This window comes from Leptodactylus fuscus, chromosome 5 (assembly GCF_031893055.1).
Source record: "Leptodactylus fuscus isolate aLepFus1 chromosome 5, aLepFus1.hap2, whole genome shotgun sequence".
Taxonomy (NCBI): Eukaryota; Metazoa; Chordata; class Amphibia; order Anura; family Leptodactylidae; genus Leptodactylus; species Leptodactylus fuscus.
In genome coordinates, this window is record NC_134269.1 from 85,300,060 (window position 1) to 85,319,145 (window position 19,086).

The 19,086-nt window shown below is 40.1% G+C and overlaps 1 protein-coding gene across 3 annotated transcripts in view; it reads right to left on the reverse strand.

Moving 5' to 3' along the window:
* The window catches only part of APBA2 (amyloid beta precursor protein binding family A member 2), a 302,921-nt gene that overhangs the window by 104,818 nt on the left and 179,017 nt on the right, over positions 1 to 19,086 (reverse strand). For all 3 annotated transcript variants that reach the window (XM_075273589.1, XM_075273587.1, XM_075273588.1), the window contains 2 exons: positions 16,144 to 16,183; positions 1,046 to 1,191 (listed from right to left, as the gene is read on the reverse strand). In XM_075273589.1, coding sequence (XP_075129690.1) covers positions 1,046 to 1,191; positions 16,144 to 16,183 — 186 coding nt within the window. The remainder of the gene's footprint in view (positions 1 to 1,045; positions 1,192 to 16,143; positions 16,184 to 19,086) is intronic.

Genomic DNA, 19,086 nt, shown 5'->3' on the forward strand with positions numbered 1-19,086 from the left:
TGGATTGAGCGTACATAGCCAGACCTAATTGCTCTGTATCCCTGTTTTGGGGTTACGCACTGCCTGAAAAGCTGGTTTGCATGTATATAGCAAGAAGTAACTGCTGTGGATTCCTGCTATTTTGTGCTGGACACCCCTAATAAAAGCTGGTTTGCACGTATATAGCAGGAGGTAACTGCTCTGTATTCCTGCAAATTTGTGGGGGGGACACCCCAAAGAAAAGCTGGTTTGCATGTATATAGCAAGAAGTAACTGCTGTGGATTCCTGCTATTTTGTGTGGGGACACCCCTAACAAAAGCTGGTGTGCACGTATATAGCAATAAGTAACTGTTCTGTATCCCTGTTTTTCACCGTCCGTGTAAAGCTGGACTCCTGTCCATGCAGTGTATAGCTCTGAGAAGAGCTGTTGTTGTTCTTCGATTTTTCCCTGCCTATCTCAAGCTAATGCCTATCTAGCCCTCAGCAGATATGTTTTCTTCCTATCTCTGACCGCAAAAATGGGGAATATGGCGGCGGCCGTTCTTATAAATGGGAGGTCACATGTTTTCGGCAGCCAATGGGTTTTTTCATTTTTTTTCAATGCCTCCGTTGTCGTAGTTCCTGTCCCACCTCCCCTGCAAGTTATTGGTGCAAAAAACGCGACAGGGAAGGTGGGAGGGGATACAAATTTTTACTGCGTATGCCGCGTGGTATTCGATTGGGAACGAATACCTCGAACGGCCTGATATTCGATCGAATACCTATTCGATCGAACGGTGTTCGCTCATCTCTATTAGTAAGTCTACCTACTATAATATGGTTTTACAAGCTGCACAGTTGTAAGGTACCTTACATCTGAATAAAAATCCAAATTGGGAAAAACCTAGAGAGAACACAGTGGCCACATATGAACATATATACCAATACATGGTAACATGCAGTACAATACCATAATGTCAGTAAAATACAAATCCAGAACCAAATACAATGTAACATTGTACACTGACTTTGTGTCATGTAGAGATTTCATAGAGGCCACAACATTAAAATCTTCAAACCTCTCACCTTCACACGGCTTACAGCTTCTTGGGCTTGCATCATTCTGATATTTTTTGATGGATTACGTTCTGACAACAGCTGTGTGGAACCCAAGAAATTGGCTGCAAAGATGATGCCGTCAATAAGATCCTCGGGCTCACAAGGGCCGGGAACTGAAATAAAAGATACAAATAGGTTAGCATAGAGGATTCTTACAAATTAGACTACTTCAACAGTTTTATACAATTTTTTTTTTATTTCATCATATTCATTTTTCAATTTTTAAAATATATTTAATAAAAAATATTCATTACGATTTTTTATTATTACTTTTTATTGCGTATTGCACAGCAAGAGATTATGGACATCTTAATGAAAATTGGAACAGTATTTGTGTCGAGTGCACTGGCAATTGTCTTTTACCAAAAAGAGACACAAACTAATAGTAAAATGTTCTCACAAATAAGAATAATATGAAAAGTAATATAAATAGCAAAACATGGCCAGATCTATGGTAAATAGTATAGTAGAGGTATTATATGACACTGTAATGTGGTATTCATATCATTATTACATACATATATTACCATCAAATGTGATTATTACATTGAATTTTTTATGTCTGTCCCATGCCATGTTAAACTTTAACTATCATTTTGCAAGTCTTTTCTAATAATCTTTTATGGTAAATTTGTAACAAAGTATGTTAGGTTCATGAAATATCTACATTTTACTATCTGTAATATAGTGAAGCCTAGTTCTTTTGTTCCATATGTTCCATATGTTATGAAGACAGCTCCTTCTTGTAAGGAAGCCAGCCAGATGATAAACTGATCACAGCAGACCCAATCTTTGTAACAGCTTATCTCCATAGAACACTCACATCTGGCAATACAGATGCACTGGGCCAAATATATCATTCCATGGTGACTATGCATATATGACAGTGTATCGCATGGACGTGCTGAGTTTACTTTCTCAGATCTGGGTTTTTCATATTTGTTAATATTAAATGTGGCCAGAATCTATTTAATGTTTTTTTTCCACCCTTAGAGGGGCTCTATCACTAGGAAAAGTCATTTTTAACTAATAACACCTTTGCATAGCCTTTAGAAAGTCTATTCCACACCTACCTTTAGTATGTAGATTGCCTCAGTGATTTCTGAATAAGTCCGTTTTTATTAATTTACTAATTAGACTGTTGCACGATACATCATGCACACCTCTCCTGTTGTTTCCTATGCACAGGGTGCTGCTGCTGCTGATGACTCAGCTTCCTGTTTGCCTCACACACATAGAAGATAATAGGGCTGGAGCTCAGCCAATCAGGAAGCTTCAAAGCAGCAATAGAAACCCTGAAAGCAAAAGCCTACAGAACCTTCTACGCCATCAGAAGACAACAGTACCACCTCAAACCACCGCTGAGGGTCTGGCTGAAGATATCTGACGCAGTCATCTCCCCGATCCTTCTCTATGGCAGCGAGGTTTGGGGCCCAGCCACCTACCAAGACCAGTCAAAGTGGGATTCCAGCCCAACAGAGACCTTCCATCTGGAGTTCTGCAAATACCTGCTCCATGTCCATCGCAACACCTCCAACATGGCCTGCAGGGCAGAGCTAGGCAGACTCCCCCTATGGCTCACCATACAGAAGAGGGCGCTAGCTTTCCAGGCACACATCCAGGGGAGCAAGCCTGACTCCTATCACCACTAAGCATGGCTAAGCCACCTGAGCAAACCAGACACTCACCAACCAAACAACAGCCAACCACCAAACCAAAAACACCGACAGATGATAACCAAGGCCGAAATAAAGGCGACCACAGAGGCAAACAGAGAGCGGTACATTGAAGATTGGAGAAATGAAATAAATAACTCCAAGAAACTCACCGTGTACTAATCCCTACAAAGGGACTACACCATGGCCACCTACCTGGAGAGAATACGCCACCCCAAACACAGACAGACCCTGAGCTGGTACAGACTGAGTGCCCACAACCTAGAGATAGAGATGGGGCGATACAGGCAGACGTACAAGCCACGGGAGAACAAACTGTGCCAGCACTGTGACCAGGGGGCCCTAGAAGACGAGACCCACTTCCTGCTGCACTGCACCAAATACTCAGCTGTGAGGGCCGTCTACTACCAAAGACACTCTGCCCACATCCCAGACTCCATATCTGCAGACGAGAAGAGGAAACTCTACATCCTACTGGGAGAAGAAGAGGCCGCTGTGGAGATCGCTGGCCAATACGTGTCCAGCTGTCACCAACACAAGAGGAAGATGAGACTCCACGGACTGTTATATTTATCCCAATATACCCGCCCCACCCCACCTCCCCATATAGCGGTCACCAACTAAGAGGAAGATGAGACTCCATGGACTGTTATAACCCAAACCCCCCCACCCCCCATACCCACCACTCACCCACCCACCCGAATCCAACTCCCACCCACCCCTCCCGCCCACTTTACTAGCTTTGGCAATGCCAAATACCTATTCAGACGTGCCAATAAGAGCCCCTTTAACATGTAAGGTGTCTGCAGGGACCTTTAGTGACTGCCCTTAGCCTATTGTTCACCCGATCCAAACTAAAATAAATAAATTAAATAAATAAATAAATAACTATGGAACAATTTACGGTCCAAGAAGGAATTGTCCTATTGGGGAAACTTCTAGGCATGTTTGGTATTAGGATACATTTATGTGATAGAGCAAAGTTCCTCTTGCTTAGAACCCATTCTATTAGCTAGAACAAGGATTGAGTACAAAGTCCAGCTCCTTTTCTAGAGGACTCTAGAGTGGTCAAAGATTAATATCCATAACCAGCCATGAGCCCATAGCCATGCACCACTGATCTCAGATCCATCACAGCATCATGGCTTTCACTGTGAACAAAACTCCAAATGCACATGTGATTTGACCCTAATCTGAAGCCAATTAGTTACTCCATGTTCTACCAACCGGGTGATGTCAGCAGTGTAATGTGTAAAGATCCTGTCTATGCTTTATTCAGCATGCAAGATGAGTACAGGTTTATTTATCAACCATCCAATGTCTTTATCTGTCTTCAACAATTCTTCCCAAGAAAACAATGCATATTTATTTATATGCACACCAGCTGTATAAATAATGCCGCTATCAGTGTTTGTACACTGAAAATGCCATATATTAAGTGCCGTTTGTTTCTTGTTTACTGCATTGCTAGCACTTTCACAATAACATTCACTCTCATAAATGCCATACAATTAAAACTATATAGGACACAAAAAATACTGTAATATATATACTATAACATACCTCCCAACTTTTGAAGAACCGAAAGAGGGACGCGCGCCGCGGCAAATTTAGCCCCGCCCACTTTTGTGTTGACTCCGCCCACTCGTTGATTTTACATGTGCCCGCACACAGTATAATCCTCCTACAGTCACCCGTAAATTATATGTCCCCCCTCTATCTCTCCCCCAGTTTCATATACACCCTTCATCTGCCCCCAGTTTCATGTCCCTCTTCCATCTCTGCCCCCAGATTCATGTCCCCCCATCTCTGCCCCAGATTCATGTCCTCTCCATCTCTGCCCCCAGATTCATGTCCCCACATCTCTGCCCCCAGATTCATGTCCCACATCTCTGCCCTCAGATTCATGTCCCTCCATCTCTGCCCCCAGATTCATGTCCCCCATCTCTGCCCCCAGATTCATGTCCCCCATCTCTGCCCTCAGATTCATGTCCTCTCCATCTCTGCCCCCAGATTCATGTCCCCCATCTCTGCCCCCAGTTTCATGTCCACTCCATCTCTGCCCCCAGATTCATGTCCCCCATCTCTGCTCTCAGATTCATGTCCTCTCCATCTCTGCCCCCAGATTCATGTCCCCACATCTCTGCCCCCAGATTCATGTCCCTCCATCTCTGCCCCCAGATTCATGTCCTCTCCATCTCTGCCCCAGATTCATGTCCCACATCTCTGCCCCCAGATTCATGTCCCTCCATCTCTGCCCCCAAATTCATGTCCCTCCATCTCTGCCCCCAGATTCATGTCCCCCATCTCTGCCCCCAGATTCATGTCCCCCATCTCTGCCCTCAGATTCATGTCCTCTCCATCTCTGCCCCCAGATTCATGTCCCTCCATATCTGCCCCCAGATTCATGTCCCCACATCTCTGCCCCCAGATTCATGTCCTCTCCATCTCTGCCCTCAGTGTCATGCCGTCCTCTCCATCTCTGCCCCCAGTGTCATGCCGTCCTCTCCATCTCTGCCCCCAGTGTCATGCCGTCCTCTCCTTCATCTGCCCCCAGATTCACGTTCCACCTCCACATTAAACTTATCTTCTCCTCCGCTCCCTCGCCACTCTCTGCCCGCCTCTCTCACTGACGCATGCGGCTGAAGCTGCTCGCGTGCTCGCTTCGCCGCTGCGTCTCTCTCTCGCTGACACATGCGGCTGAAGCGAGGAGCTGACCTGTGTCAGCTCCTCGCTTCGCCGCTGCCGCCGGCTCCTGGCTTGTACATCGCGTCTACAAGCCAGGAGCCGGCGGCAGCAGCGAAGCGAGGAGCTGACACAGGTCAGCTCCTCGCTTCAGCCGCATGTGTCAGCGAGAGAGAGACGCAGCGGCGAAGCGAGCACGCGAGCAGCTTCAGCCGCATGTGTCAGGGAGAGAGGCGGGCAGCGGCGAAGCGAGGAGCTGACCTGTGTCAGCTCCTTGCTTCAGCCGCATATGTGTTCAACTCAGATCTGCGTCCTCTGGACACAGATCTGAGTTGAAATCGGGACATATCTCCCTCCAACCGGGACCGCGGGACATGTCACCCAAATCGTGACTGTCCCGCGGAAATCGGGACGGTTGGGAGGTATGCTATAATACAGTATATACTATATTGGTCAGAATCTGTAGCATGGTTGCTTAATATACAATTAGAATATCTGTATTCAAGAGGGAAATCCAATATACATTAAATTAAATATATTAATAAGCAATTAGCCTAAATACCTGGCATTACTTGCAAATTAGTGATGGGTTGTCAACCATGAAAGAACTGTACATATATATGAATAAACACTTCTTCTGGAAATTGCTACTCCATCCTGAATAACAAATGGATATCTCACTATCACTGTCTCTGTATGATAAACAATGTTGACCAGTGAAGAAATACTTAGAAGCTGTATATAGTATATAAAGAATATATATTAGTTAAAATAATAAAGTCAATCTTTAGATATTCTGCATGTTCTAGTACACGCTGTAGAAGTTTTAGATTCTTAGTCGGAAATTAGCAGAAACCTAATACTTGATGAGTATAAATAATGAAAAATAGAAATAAAGACTACATATATATGTCTATATTCTGTATATTATATAAATAATGATACAGTATATGTAATATATATATATGGGGTGGATTTGAAGAAACTTCAACTTTGTGCAACCTTCTTAGAAGGTTTGTTTCGACAGCGTTCAATCTGCAGCCAAAATAAAATGTCACCTGTATTCTATGTTTCTGTACGATTCTGGGGGTACCTATTTTATATGGTTTTATTTACAATTTACCCCTAAACAAAAATCCAAAACTGTGCCAAAAAATGTTTTTTTCTAAAAGTCACCATATTCTGACAACCATAATTTTTTTTAATATATTTCCATGTACGGGGATGCATATTGTGGTTTTTGGTTTTTTTTTTTGTTTTTTTGTTTTTTTGCGGGACCAGGTGTACTTTTTAGTTATACCATTTTGGTGAATTGCTACTACTTTGATCACTTTTTGCTCCGGGTGCTGGCGATTGCTGGGAAAATGGTGGCGCCCATGTGGTGTCAGGAGAATGGTGCCTTGGTCAGCTTTGACCGAGGCGCCAGAGGGGTTAATGCCCGCAATTGGCACAGGCACCGATCGTGGGCATTAGTGCACAGTGTTTGCTGTATAAAACAGAAGACACCGGGCAGCTATGGCAGACGCTGGACCCTGAGCGGCCGGCATAGTTAATCACCCAACATCTACCGTAATAGTACAGTGGATGTCAGGAAGGAGTTAAATAAAGACTGATAGCTTGTATACTTATGATTTCTGATGTATTTCTTTTAATGTGAATGAAACGTGGATATAATATGTGAACTGCATCTAAACATTTACTATGATTTAAACCAGAAATGATTTTTACATTTACCATGTGAAGTGAATTTCAACCATGGTGTGATGTATACTATCCTGCGATTTTGTGCTTGGTGATGTGAAAAATGGCATGTCAGCATGAAAGATCAGAGTCAGAGGTTCAGAGGTGTAACGTGCAGCTTCTGGACCCCAATGCAAAATCTGTATCAGAGACCCCAATTACCATGTGCTATCTATAATACTGATGTTTTCGTATATTGTAGGAGCCCCTCTGGCTCCATGGCTGAGTAGTGATTACTATATCTGCCCCTTATAGCCACAACCCTGCGCAGAGTCTATATGCCAGAGAGGCTAATATATTGTATTGCAAGAGGTGCTGTGGATCTCTGTCTGTTTAATACATAAATACAGATATATACTCCCTTTACCTGTCCTCTTGGCTGGGACATATCTGGATATGTGTATCATAAATTTAGTAACTTTTCTAACAGCAGAATGATTTCCTGCTACAATATAGGGATATGCTAACTATCCTATTTGTGTCTAGAGTGGTGTGTAAATTGTATCTTTTACGGCTTCCGTAGCAAGTTTTGGTATTACATTCATTTGGTTTCATTAGAAATTGGAGATCAGTTACAGTAAGTGTTGACACATCCATGTATATCCATCCTTATTCATAATGAATAAATGTGGAGAATATGAAACTTCCATCTACTGCGCCAAAAGAGCTACAACTCTGATGCTCAAAAATACCTAAATACTTTGAATAATATCTAAATGTATGTACCACCTTTCTTACAAATTCATGGCTTAGCTAGCAGTGAAATATAATTTCGAGCCATCCTTGCGCACCAAATGGTTATTGTTAATCTAAGTCTGAAAGGTCATTCGTTGTCACATGCAAGAGACATATGCTTGAGTGCAGCCACAAAGCCAAAAGCAGCTTGCACCCCCTGCATCCACTATCATACAGATGACAGACCTCAATTTTCTACTAAACCACTTTCTCTCTTATAAGTGCCGTGTGTCATGCAAAAAAAAAAATGGCTCGTGCATTTTATTACTAGATGACTGAAATGTCAGACTACAAAGTGGTCTAAAAGGAGTTTACAGCTGATTACTTATTCCTGGTGAGTATCCGGTCTGCTTGGCATCTGTACAGTTACTTAAGAGACCTCGCTTGTACAATACATCTGATTACATCCGTATATCATCTCATTCTATTGTCTATTCCACTTACTGCTGAACTTACAATAAGAGAACAATTCCATACTCCCAGGATACTGTACTTGGGAAAACCTCTTAAAGTGTGACTAACCGTTTAATAAACTAGACAGGTCAACGTGACATGTATTACGCCATGGCATGGCTGTCATTCATCTCCTAAAATACAGTGCAGAGGGAGAAATCTCTATACTGCTGATAGGCTCCTACTGTGTTGAATAGATATATACGAGGTGCATATGTCTGATGTAACCAACAAACTGGTGGCTGGCAATGGAGATTGAGTGAGGATTTTCTTCAATGAAAGCTAAATGGGAAGGTATTGAATGTCTACTCGCCACAGTAGGCTGTCTCAGATGTTTATCGAGTCTTTTATGGAGTTTAGGTAGAGTATAGAAAACTGAGTAAATGAGATGATGGATTGTGAATAGGGTTGAGTCGATTTTGAGATTGCAGGATAGTTTTAAAAATTTTAGATCATTTTCCAGCCGATCCTGATCGTGAAATTTGCTCGATCGACGATCGGGATCCGATCTTTCCTGATCCCGCTCACTCAACCCTAATCGTATATTATATATACAGTAGGGTTGAGCCGATCTTGAAATTTCAGGATTGTTTTTAAAATCCGATTTTCGATCATTTTCCAGCCGATCCCGTTCGTGAAATTTGCTCAATCGCCAATCGGGATCTGATCTTTCCCAATCCCGATTGCACAACCCTAATTGTGAGGCATTTTTTGTTTTATTGTCGATAACCTTTTTCCAAATAGTGTGTCCATATGGTACAAATATCATGTGCTATTGAAGGGGTATTGGTATGTAAGTGGTGGTGTCCATGAGCTGTTTTTGATTTCCTCTACCTAATCTCTTTTTATCCATTATTACAAGTGCACCCCCCTTGTTACTGCACCAGTCGCTAAAATTAAATGTATAAGGGTCCATTCACCCAGAGTAACGTGCCGCGTGATGTGGCACGTATACGGCGTGTGAGACTTTGCGCGCCGTATACGCTCCCATTGATTTCAACGGGAGCCTGGATCATATACACCGCGTTATTTTGCAGCCTTGATTTTGCGGCCGCAAAATAACGCCGCGTATATGATTCAGGCTCCCATTGAAATCAATGGGAGCGTATACGGCGCGCAAAGTCTCACATGCCGTATACATGCCACATCATGCGGCACGTTACTCCGTGTGAATGGACCCTAACTGTGCCCCAGTTGGCTGTCAGACTCTTCTATGAGCAATGTATACATACAATAGAGAGTTTAAGTGGACCGCTTGATGGTTGCAGCCAAAGGAACCCAGCACTCAGCTGAGAGATTCTGCCCCTTTTTTATTCTAATGAGCCCCCTACAGCAAATCTTTTTTATGCAAAACATTAAATTAACGGCGGTGTATTTCCGATTACAGGCGTTTTTTTGGTGGGAGAGGGGTTACAGATATCTAAACAGAATTCATATTTATACATGCCATCATCTTCCCAGCAAGCATGGGGAAAGAAAATGTATATTTACAGAAGCAAGCAAAGGGAAAGAAAAATGTGCATAAGATTTCTGAATACACTTCATCTAATATTCATTCACAGCTGCCTAAAGAGTGAAAAACAATGTAAGTCTAACAGAAATTTCTATGCCTGTATTAAAGTAGACCAGTTAAAATCCAGAATAGGAATTGGTCTTGTTAAAATGTGTGTACTAAAGAATAAACTATGAAATATGCAACATGCATACAAGAAATATGTACATTTTGGAATAAATTCTGAATTATGCAGCATGTATAAAATAAGAATATATAAAATGTATTACTTTTAAATAGATAAGGTATGATAATAAAAATATGGATAGTAACTAGTGTATGAAAGACAGTATTTGGCCTGCATAGTGAAACAAAAAACACGGCATAAAAAAATTCAACAAAAACTCATTGCTTTTGTCCTATGTTTTTCATAAAAAAAATTTTCATTTTTTTTCCTCCCCTATTAAATATATAGGAAACGCTTACAATTCTACAGCTATAATTAAATGCTGCTTTTCCATAACTATTTTCTGCAATGTGTGGATGAGAGTAACCAAATTCTAATTCACTTTGCAGTTACTATAAATTGCAGCGTTTTTTTCCACTGTGTTTCTGCAGCATTTACGCCACATGGGGTCTCAGCCTAAGCTTTGAAAATAATACATTATGCTCAGTTACTGCAGCTTTAAAAAATAGAAGCTGGCATTACAATCTTAAAGTAGTTGAAATATACATCTGAATCCACACCATTTAATATAAAACTTTCATCAGATATTCAGCCTTGAAGTTCAGCTGCAAATGCAAAATATATAATTTATGACCAGGCACATCGCTTAAGTTTTTATATTTCAGATGCCCTTTGATAATATGCAAGTTAAGGTATCCATGTTAAGAAATTATTGCCGGTGCAAAAATGATTATTTCATCAGGATGGAAAAGAAATGTTAATGATTTTTAAACAAAGTGAGCGGAATGAGGAAATAAGCGCTGCTGTAATAATCTGCTCACAAAGTCAGGCACGCATTGTCATTTATGTTCTATTGGATGAGCCCAGTCGAGATGAATTGCTCTTTCTTGTTATATGCCGCATTTCATTAGTTTTTCAAACATTTGACATGAAAATCTATAGCCACATGAATGTGTTCAGAAATGGAGACGTTCACAGAATTTATCATACTCAAGATTTACAAGGATAACTTCTAGAATGAGAGCAAAAGCAACATTGCAGATTTTGGACACACTCAATATGAACTGCAATTATATTTCATATGCTCTTAAGGTACTGAAATAGTGGACACTGAGGTCTGGTTCACATCTGGGTTCGATAATCCATTCGGGGAGTCTGCGTGGGGACCCCCTCGAATGGAATCCCAAATGCCTTGGCAAGCGGAGAGCTTATGAAAGCACATGGACCCCATAGACTATAATGGGGTCTATGTGATTTCTGCACGGTGTCCGCACGGAACATGCAGACAGAAAAGTATTTCACAATCTACTTTCATGTCTGCATGACTCATGCGGACAGCGCGTGGAAAGCACACGGACCTCATTATAGTCTGTATTTTGTAAAACCTCAGATCATCAGTTGTTAAGCACCCATTGGGATAAAGAGCAACTTTCACCACCAACTCCAACTCTTTGCGTCCTGATTGTCTCACTGTCCCAAGCAATGATTTCTTTGATTTTAACATTCTAAATATGCTCTGTCTACTGTCAGGTGAACAGTCCTGGGCTGGAGCAGACAATCCAGGACCATCCAGCATATGGTATGCTGAAACTAATAGTACTGACTGGTTGGAAATGGTGAAGGTGAAAGAAAAGAATCCAACTGTGCCGGAATTAGTGCAATGGCACCTATTGAAGTTTGCACATAAATTTGACAGAGGTGGTGAAAGGTCTTCTTGAAATGTAATCCAGCCAGAAATGGTGAGTAGTTCACTTGTCTGGCTGATTTATGAAAATAAATATTTCCTCTCTCCATGCTTGCTGTGCCAGTGGCCACTTCTGCACTCTTAAGTCATTTCAGCTCTACTCTTAGTGTGCAATCTCACTGACAAAGATACAGAGACTGGAGCTTTAACTTTTTCTTTTTTTTTAACTAGTTTACTATGGATGAATATTTAAGAAATTGTAAAGGTTTCTGAACATTTCCAGATAGAAAATAGGTTGCTTTAAGATAAAATAAGATAAGATATGTAAGATGCACTTGCCCATGGCAATTTTCCTGTGCCCGCTTACACAGTAAACTTGGGTAAATGGCCATTTTCTTGTTGCTGCTTACACAGTAAGCTGAGGTAAGTGTCACAAGAAAATGGCCGCAGGCATGCACTGTTGGCTTACCACAGGAGATTGCGTAAGCAGCCACATAAAAATGGCCGCGCGCAGGTGCTGCCCGCTGGCAGAGCCGACTGTGCATGCATATAAGATTGAAAGCCAGGCCAGAAGACGATGCTTAGAGGCCGATTCCTGAAAAAGATGGAGGCGGCACTGGAGATTTCTCTCGCAGCATTGGGGACGCCCCCAGTGCTGTTTGAGTGCTGGGGCCCACCCCCAGTGCTGCAAGAGAACTCATTTGCATAAATATGGAAAACGGAATATCTACCGAACAGCGGCTCAGAGAAGACATCTAAAGGTAGGAGAAGGGTAGCCTTTCTTAAGGCTATTCCTACGTGTTAGTTATAAAAAAAAAGGGATTCTAATGATAGGATCCCTTTAAGAAAAATAATGCCTGCCGCCAACAGATTTACTCTGTCATGTGAATGTAGCTTACTGCTTACTGCTATTACTGTGAATAAACCCCTTTCAATGAATGATTCAGAATGAACAGAATGTATGTGCGTATTGTTGGCTCTGTTTTGTTTTTTTTTTCCTACTACTCTTAAACATCTGCAAGTAAACTATTTGCTATGTGAAAATATCACTTCTACCAAAAACACTGATTTATCAGATTCATGATTTTGGACTGCTATTTTGTTTGATCACTACTGTATATCTACATGCATGGATGGCCTGTCTTGGATTAAACGTCACTAGCTGTTGAATTTATCCAGAGTGCTGTCATTTTTTCTTTTCTACATGCACAGATGAATATACATTTCTAGTAATGTACCATATTCCCTATGAATTTGAATGTGCATATTTTTGTGTTTACATGAATATATTTACTGAATTTTTTTTTCTTTTGTGGAAAATATTTGCACTCTTCATGCTAGAAGTAGATTTGCACTCAAAATGTGACTAAAACCACTTGATGGCTAACCTCTGAATGACTCATTATTGAACTAAAACTGGAAATTGAAAGTTTATGAACCTTTCAGAATTTTTTATATTTCTGCATAAATTTGACTTAAAACGACATCAGTTTAGACTTTGAAGAAGGATGTTATCCGAAACGCGTCAGTCTGATGCACCAGTCCTATAACGTATGTACTACTACTTTTATAAGAAGATGTAAGCAATAAAGAATGAGATTTTTTACTTTCCACTTCGACTTTGCTGGATTCACTTTTTACAGAGGATCTAAAACGTCATCAGTTTTTCTTATATGTCCTTAAATAGACAAAGAGAACCAAATCAAACTGTTAAGACAGGAGCCAACACCTCAGCAATTGAGCAATAAGGTGCTGATCCCGTCCACGTATGTTCCGGCGGTGCACCCGCTTCTCAAGGGGTTAACTGCTTCACTTCCGAGCCTATATCTTGTTACTTTTGCCGCTTCTGCTTGATGGTTATTCAGATCCTCTAGGTGTTCACTCCTACTCTGCGTTCCTGGTACCATTTGTTGTTTTCACTTCCTGCTCCAGTTTCTTCACTACGTTATATATCTGCTGATTCTGTATCACCATTCCCTCCTGTTGTGACCACCACTTGACTCCTAGACTACTTCTCCTTGACCTCCGATTTTGTACTGCGTGACCTCCTGATATCGACTAGGCCTGCTGACTTCTCTCTCGTCTCATCCCTTTGTACTGCGCTACCTCCTGTTGCTGACTTGGACTAAACGACTATGCTATATTGAACTTCTGCCACCTCCTGGAGACTGCTTGCTACTGCATCCTCCTCTGCTTCTGGTTTTCCATCAGCCACTGCACATGGTCAGGTAGGGGTTTTAGATTTCTGGACCTGGTGGGACTTGTGTGCTGTGCGTCCTGGACACTTGGGGCTTCTGCGGTTCTGGCCAAAGGAAGCCTCCAAGTCCATCTCCACCATCAGAACCTCTTGAGAAAACCTCTAGTTTCAGCTCGGTTCAGACGCTCAGCGCTGTTTATCATAGTGTGCGGGGGTGTCTGGCTTTCTGGGACTATCTGTCTTGTACTGCATTTGGTTCATAACACAAACAAATGAGTCAAAAATATTAGACTCGGGCAAGAAAAAGATCTGATATCCAATATCTGTGTGGCCAAAGTATATGAACCTTTGCTTTCAGTATCTGGTGTGACCTCTCTTGAGCAACAATAGCTACATCTACAGTAAAAATATTTCTGGTAATTTTTTTATTAGTTCTGCCCATTCCTTCGTACAAAACAACTTCCAATTTATTTTTCTGGGTTGGCTTCCATGAACTACTCACTTAAAATTCATCCACAACACTTTCATTGAATTAAGGTCAGGACTATGACTTGGCCATTCCAAATCTTGTGTTTAGGCTCAATACCTTTGCTGTATGACCCACGTTCTCTTGAAATTCAACTCAAGGACATCCACCCATATGTAAAAAAAAAGATTATTTCTTGGCACAGCATTGGAGGAAAGTGTCATAGACTTCCTATTAGAAGCAAATGTAGTTGATTCTTTACAATGCAGTTCAGACCTCAACAAGATCTTTTCTCAGCTATACAAGTAACACATTGGTTTATAGTCTGAGACACTTCATTCCCATGCAGCGCCGATAAGGGGACCTCTTTTGTACTTCTTTTACTTACCTAGGAGATTAGGGAAAAGGCTCTTTCCTAACACAACTGACACAAAGGATTGTACTGTATATACCAAGCAAATACAGTGTTGTGTTGTTGTGTATGAAGGCGAGTGCATATATTTCCCCTGTGGACCACCAAAACTTTGTCAGCACATAAACTTCCCCTGTCCCTTTTTTTGCACAGATTATATAAGAAACAGTGACAGATGTTACTCAAATAAAACAGGCCATCCCGTCATAAATGACTCTAGCTGTTACACCGACATAGAACTAGGAAAGCTTTAACACATTGAAATAAACACATAATTACAGCATGACCCTAGGAATTCACACAAAGTGACACCCAAGGTTTTCTGCTTAATTAAGTCTTTTAGTTACTTGAGCTTGCAAGTGACTTCTCCAAGAGCTTCTGAAGATTATCACTTCAATGCTTGTAGGAGACAATGAGTGATAATTACTTCCACATTCAATACACATCACCCACAGTTTCTATAATCCCAAGGGCAAGAGTCTATACCTTCTTATTATTCATCCTTCAGAAACCACCATTATTGTTAGCTTTCTATGTGAATTTATCCTACAAGAAACAAATATAATAAATTGAATGTCCAGTATATTAAAAAAAAGTCTTCAGCAGAGGCACCTCTTGGACTTCCTTTACTAGGGCAGTCCTCATAAGAGCCAGTTTTATCATAGAGTTGGATGTTTTCATTACTGCACTTGGGGTTACCTTCAAAGTTCATGACCTTTTCCGGATTGATTGACCAGGCCTTAAAAGTAATGGTGGACTGTCATTTCTCTTTGCTTAATTAAGTAATTCCTGCCATGGTGTCAATTAGAACAGTAGCCGAATAAGTCTAAACACTGTACAGAACTGTATAGAAATCCGACAACAAAACTCATGGTCTAAAAAAACATTATGGAGGCATGAATTTCCACAACGCTTCGCTTGGCATTCATGTTAATTAAAAACCATTCTAAGTCGCTATCTGATAAATCTGAGAGAATACCAAGTGTGCAAAGTGATCATCAAAACAAAAGGGTCTACTAAAAGATCTAAAATAGAAATCATATTCTGGTTTTTATTCAGTATTTAATTCTATGTGTGTGTCTTCATAGTTTTCTTTTTTTTTCATCATCATAGTTTTCTGTATGAGTTTACCATTTATATAAAACAAAAAACCGAAAACAATAGAATGGTTTCTATCAAATCCCATCCACTTTGCAGGGGCAGTAAAACGCCACATGGGACCCAACCTAAAAAACACAATTCATCTACTTTTTTAATGTTACTTTTAGTACAATTGTTAATACAAGTCTTGGTATAATATATAATAAACTCAATACCAAATAAGAGAAAAGTACTTACCATCCACAAAACTGGGAAAAGAAGCCACTTTCTTTGTTTGCTGGAAAAAAAAGTAAACAACAGTTAATGCCATCCAAAAATAAGTAATATTATCTGATGAATAATATTGCCAATATGTGTGAAAGAGGGTTAAATAGTAAAATAAACAACAGCAAGACCTAAAGCTAATTATTTCACTACTTCAGCATTGCAGGTCCTATAATTTATCAGGATCATTCACGTGAGCCAGTCCTGATCATGTTCTGCTTGTGATCTAAGGCTTATCTACTCTTCTGGTTTTCACTAACAGCAAATTGATCAATTGTATTTATGGTCATATGTTGTTCATGAACATAAAACATGGACGAACTTTTATTTTTCAATATTTTGATAAATGGAAACATAACATCAAATGGATCCATGTGCTGTCCATGTTGAATGTAGGCAGCACATGTCTGTTAGAGTACATTTACATGTCCTATTTTACCTTTTGATAAAGACAAGATTCACACAGAGCAATTTGCAACATTTGCAGTGTTTTTAAAGCTGAAGCCCCACGTAATGAGAACACAGCTTTATTGTCACTGTGGAAACGCCTTGGCAAAAAATTTCTTCATTTTATATTACCTGCAAAGTGGATGTGATTCTGGCAAATCCCATCCATACATTGCAGAAAAAAATCTGTGGTGGAAAAGCATGTTAATTACGCGTATGGAAACACTGTCGTTTTCCGTATAGCTATAATAAGGGTAGAAAATCCGCAAAGGAAAACTGTACCAACTTTCCATAAAAAAAACGCTGCATTTCCGCAGCATTTATTTTTGCTGCTTCTCACTACTTGGGAGACCCACCCATGGTTTTAAAACTTGCAGCATGTCAATCATACTTGTGGAAATGCTGCCATTTTCCTTATAGAACAGGCAGAATAGCACAGGCAGAAAGTCCGCAGAGAACAACTCTGTGAAAAAAACACTGAAAGATGGTACAGAAAAAAATGTGATGCATTTCACCAAAATGGTGCCTTAGCATAACAGTGCTTTTGGGAGAGAAACAGTGTGGCCTTTTCATTCTACAATAAAATATGGAAAAGTCTACAAGTATTGTTTTTGGTATTCTTGTGTTTTGTTTTTTATAGTTTATTTAAGCCACCATGCTCTAAGTATGGATATTTTTTTGTGTTTTTCCCATAGGTGTCTTTATATGACTTGTAAACGCATGGTACAAAAGTAAAATAATAAAACATGTCATCAAAATTGTTTGAAAATCAATTTCTGTCCTTTGTGCTTACTGTTTGCTGTGCCAATTTGATTTTGTTAGATGTATTATTGTTGTAGATTGTATTGTAAATTGTATCACAGATTGTATCATAGACTGTAAGCCCTTATGGGCAGGACCCTCTATCCCACTGTGCCAGTCGGTCATTGTTAGTATTATATCTGCTTTGTATATTTTGTGTACTGTATGTAACCCCCAAATGTAAAGCACCATGGAATTAATAATAAATAAATAAATAATAATATTGGACATATAAATTTGGCACATCACCACTTACACCACACTACTGAACCTAGGGATATAATATCCATATTTACAAAGAACACAAACATCCCAGACCACGTGGTGTGCTGTGGGCTGTATACTTTCTCCTCTTAGTTCCCTGTTATTTTGGTTTATGGTCCTCATTGGGGTCTTTGTGCTCTTTATACAATTATACTTGTGTGTTTTATGACACTTATACAGTATTTGCGAGAAGCTTCACTCAACAAAAGAATTTATGTTGCACTTATGGATATTTAGGATGATTAATATATTGACTCAGGACTACCACCATACCTGGGATGTTTTTCCCTTTTTCCTCATTTTAGGCTAAGGACCCACGCAGCGAGAGAGAGCAAAAAATGTAGTGGAGATGTAGTGTTTTTTACAGAAAGTCTGCAGAGTTTTCCTCTGTTCCTATTATACTTGGACGGAAAATGACAGTGTTTCCTTAGATATAATTGACATGCTGCAATTTACAAAAATACAAGCATTTTTTTTCTGCAATGTCTGGAAGGGATTAGTCACAATCCCATCCAACTTCAGGTATTGTAAAATGCAGAGTTTTTTTTTACAGTGGCCAAAATGCTGCGTTTATCTATATGAATTTTATCCCTTTATGGTTTATATAAAGATGAATTATAGCCATTACAATATTGTGTTGTGTGTGACTTTTTATGTTTGACTTAATGGTCTCACTATATGTTGCACCAAATATTTGCTCAGAACCTTTATATATTAAGAAATTTGTGTAGAAGTTGGATCTGGCAAAAACACACTCATTGTCATAAAAAGACCAAAAGAGCCAAGCGACTCATAAACCCTTTAGTTTTGGCGAAAGCAGATAAATATGATGCAAAGTATGTAAACAAAATAATGCAAACATAGACAGGAACTAAGCAACAAGGATAATAAATCAGTCCTTGACATTTTTGTGGCAGTTTGCAATGTACTTTTTTTTTTAGCTAAATATACTAGGGAATAGTGCATACAATAGATGCATTAGTCCTTTATTTACATACTTATACTTCTTCTTGGATTTATTCTTATGTTTTGCTCAAATAACTACATCAATAACTAACAAAAACTGCATCAAAATTTGCCCGAAAAGCTGAATGTGTGATTCCAGCCTTATCAGGGTATGGTCAGTTTCTCTTTAGGCTGATTTACATAAATCCAAAAATTCCCTTAAATGCATTTACATCCTGTATATTATAAAGCAAGCATGGAGTTTGTCACTTGGCTGGTAAAATTTTAGTTTGCAGCAATTACTCTATAATGAGCTAAGATAGACACTTTGCACAAAATATGGCCATAATTCTCCTTTCCCTGTAGACCAGAACAGATTTATATTTAACTGAACGCCTCCCTGACCTTCATTCTGGAGTTTTAGTGATCTTCTGGGAATGGAATCCTGCCACTCATTTC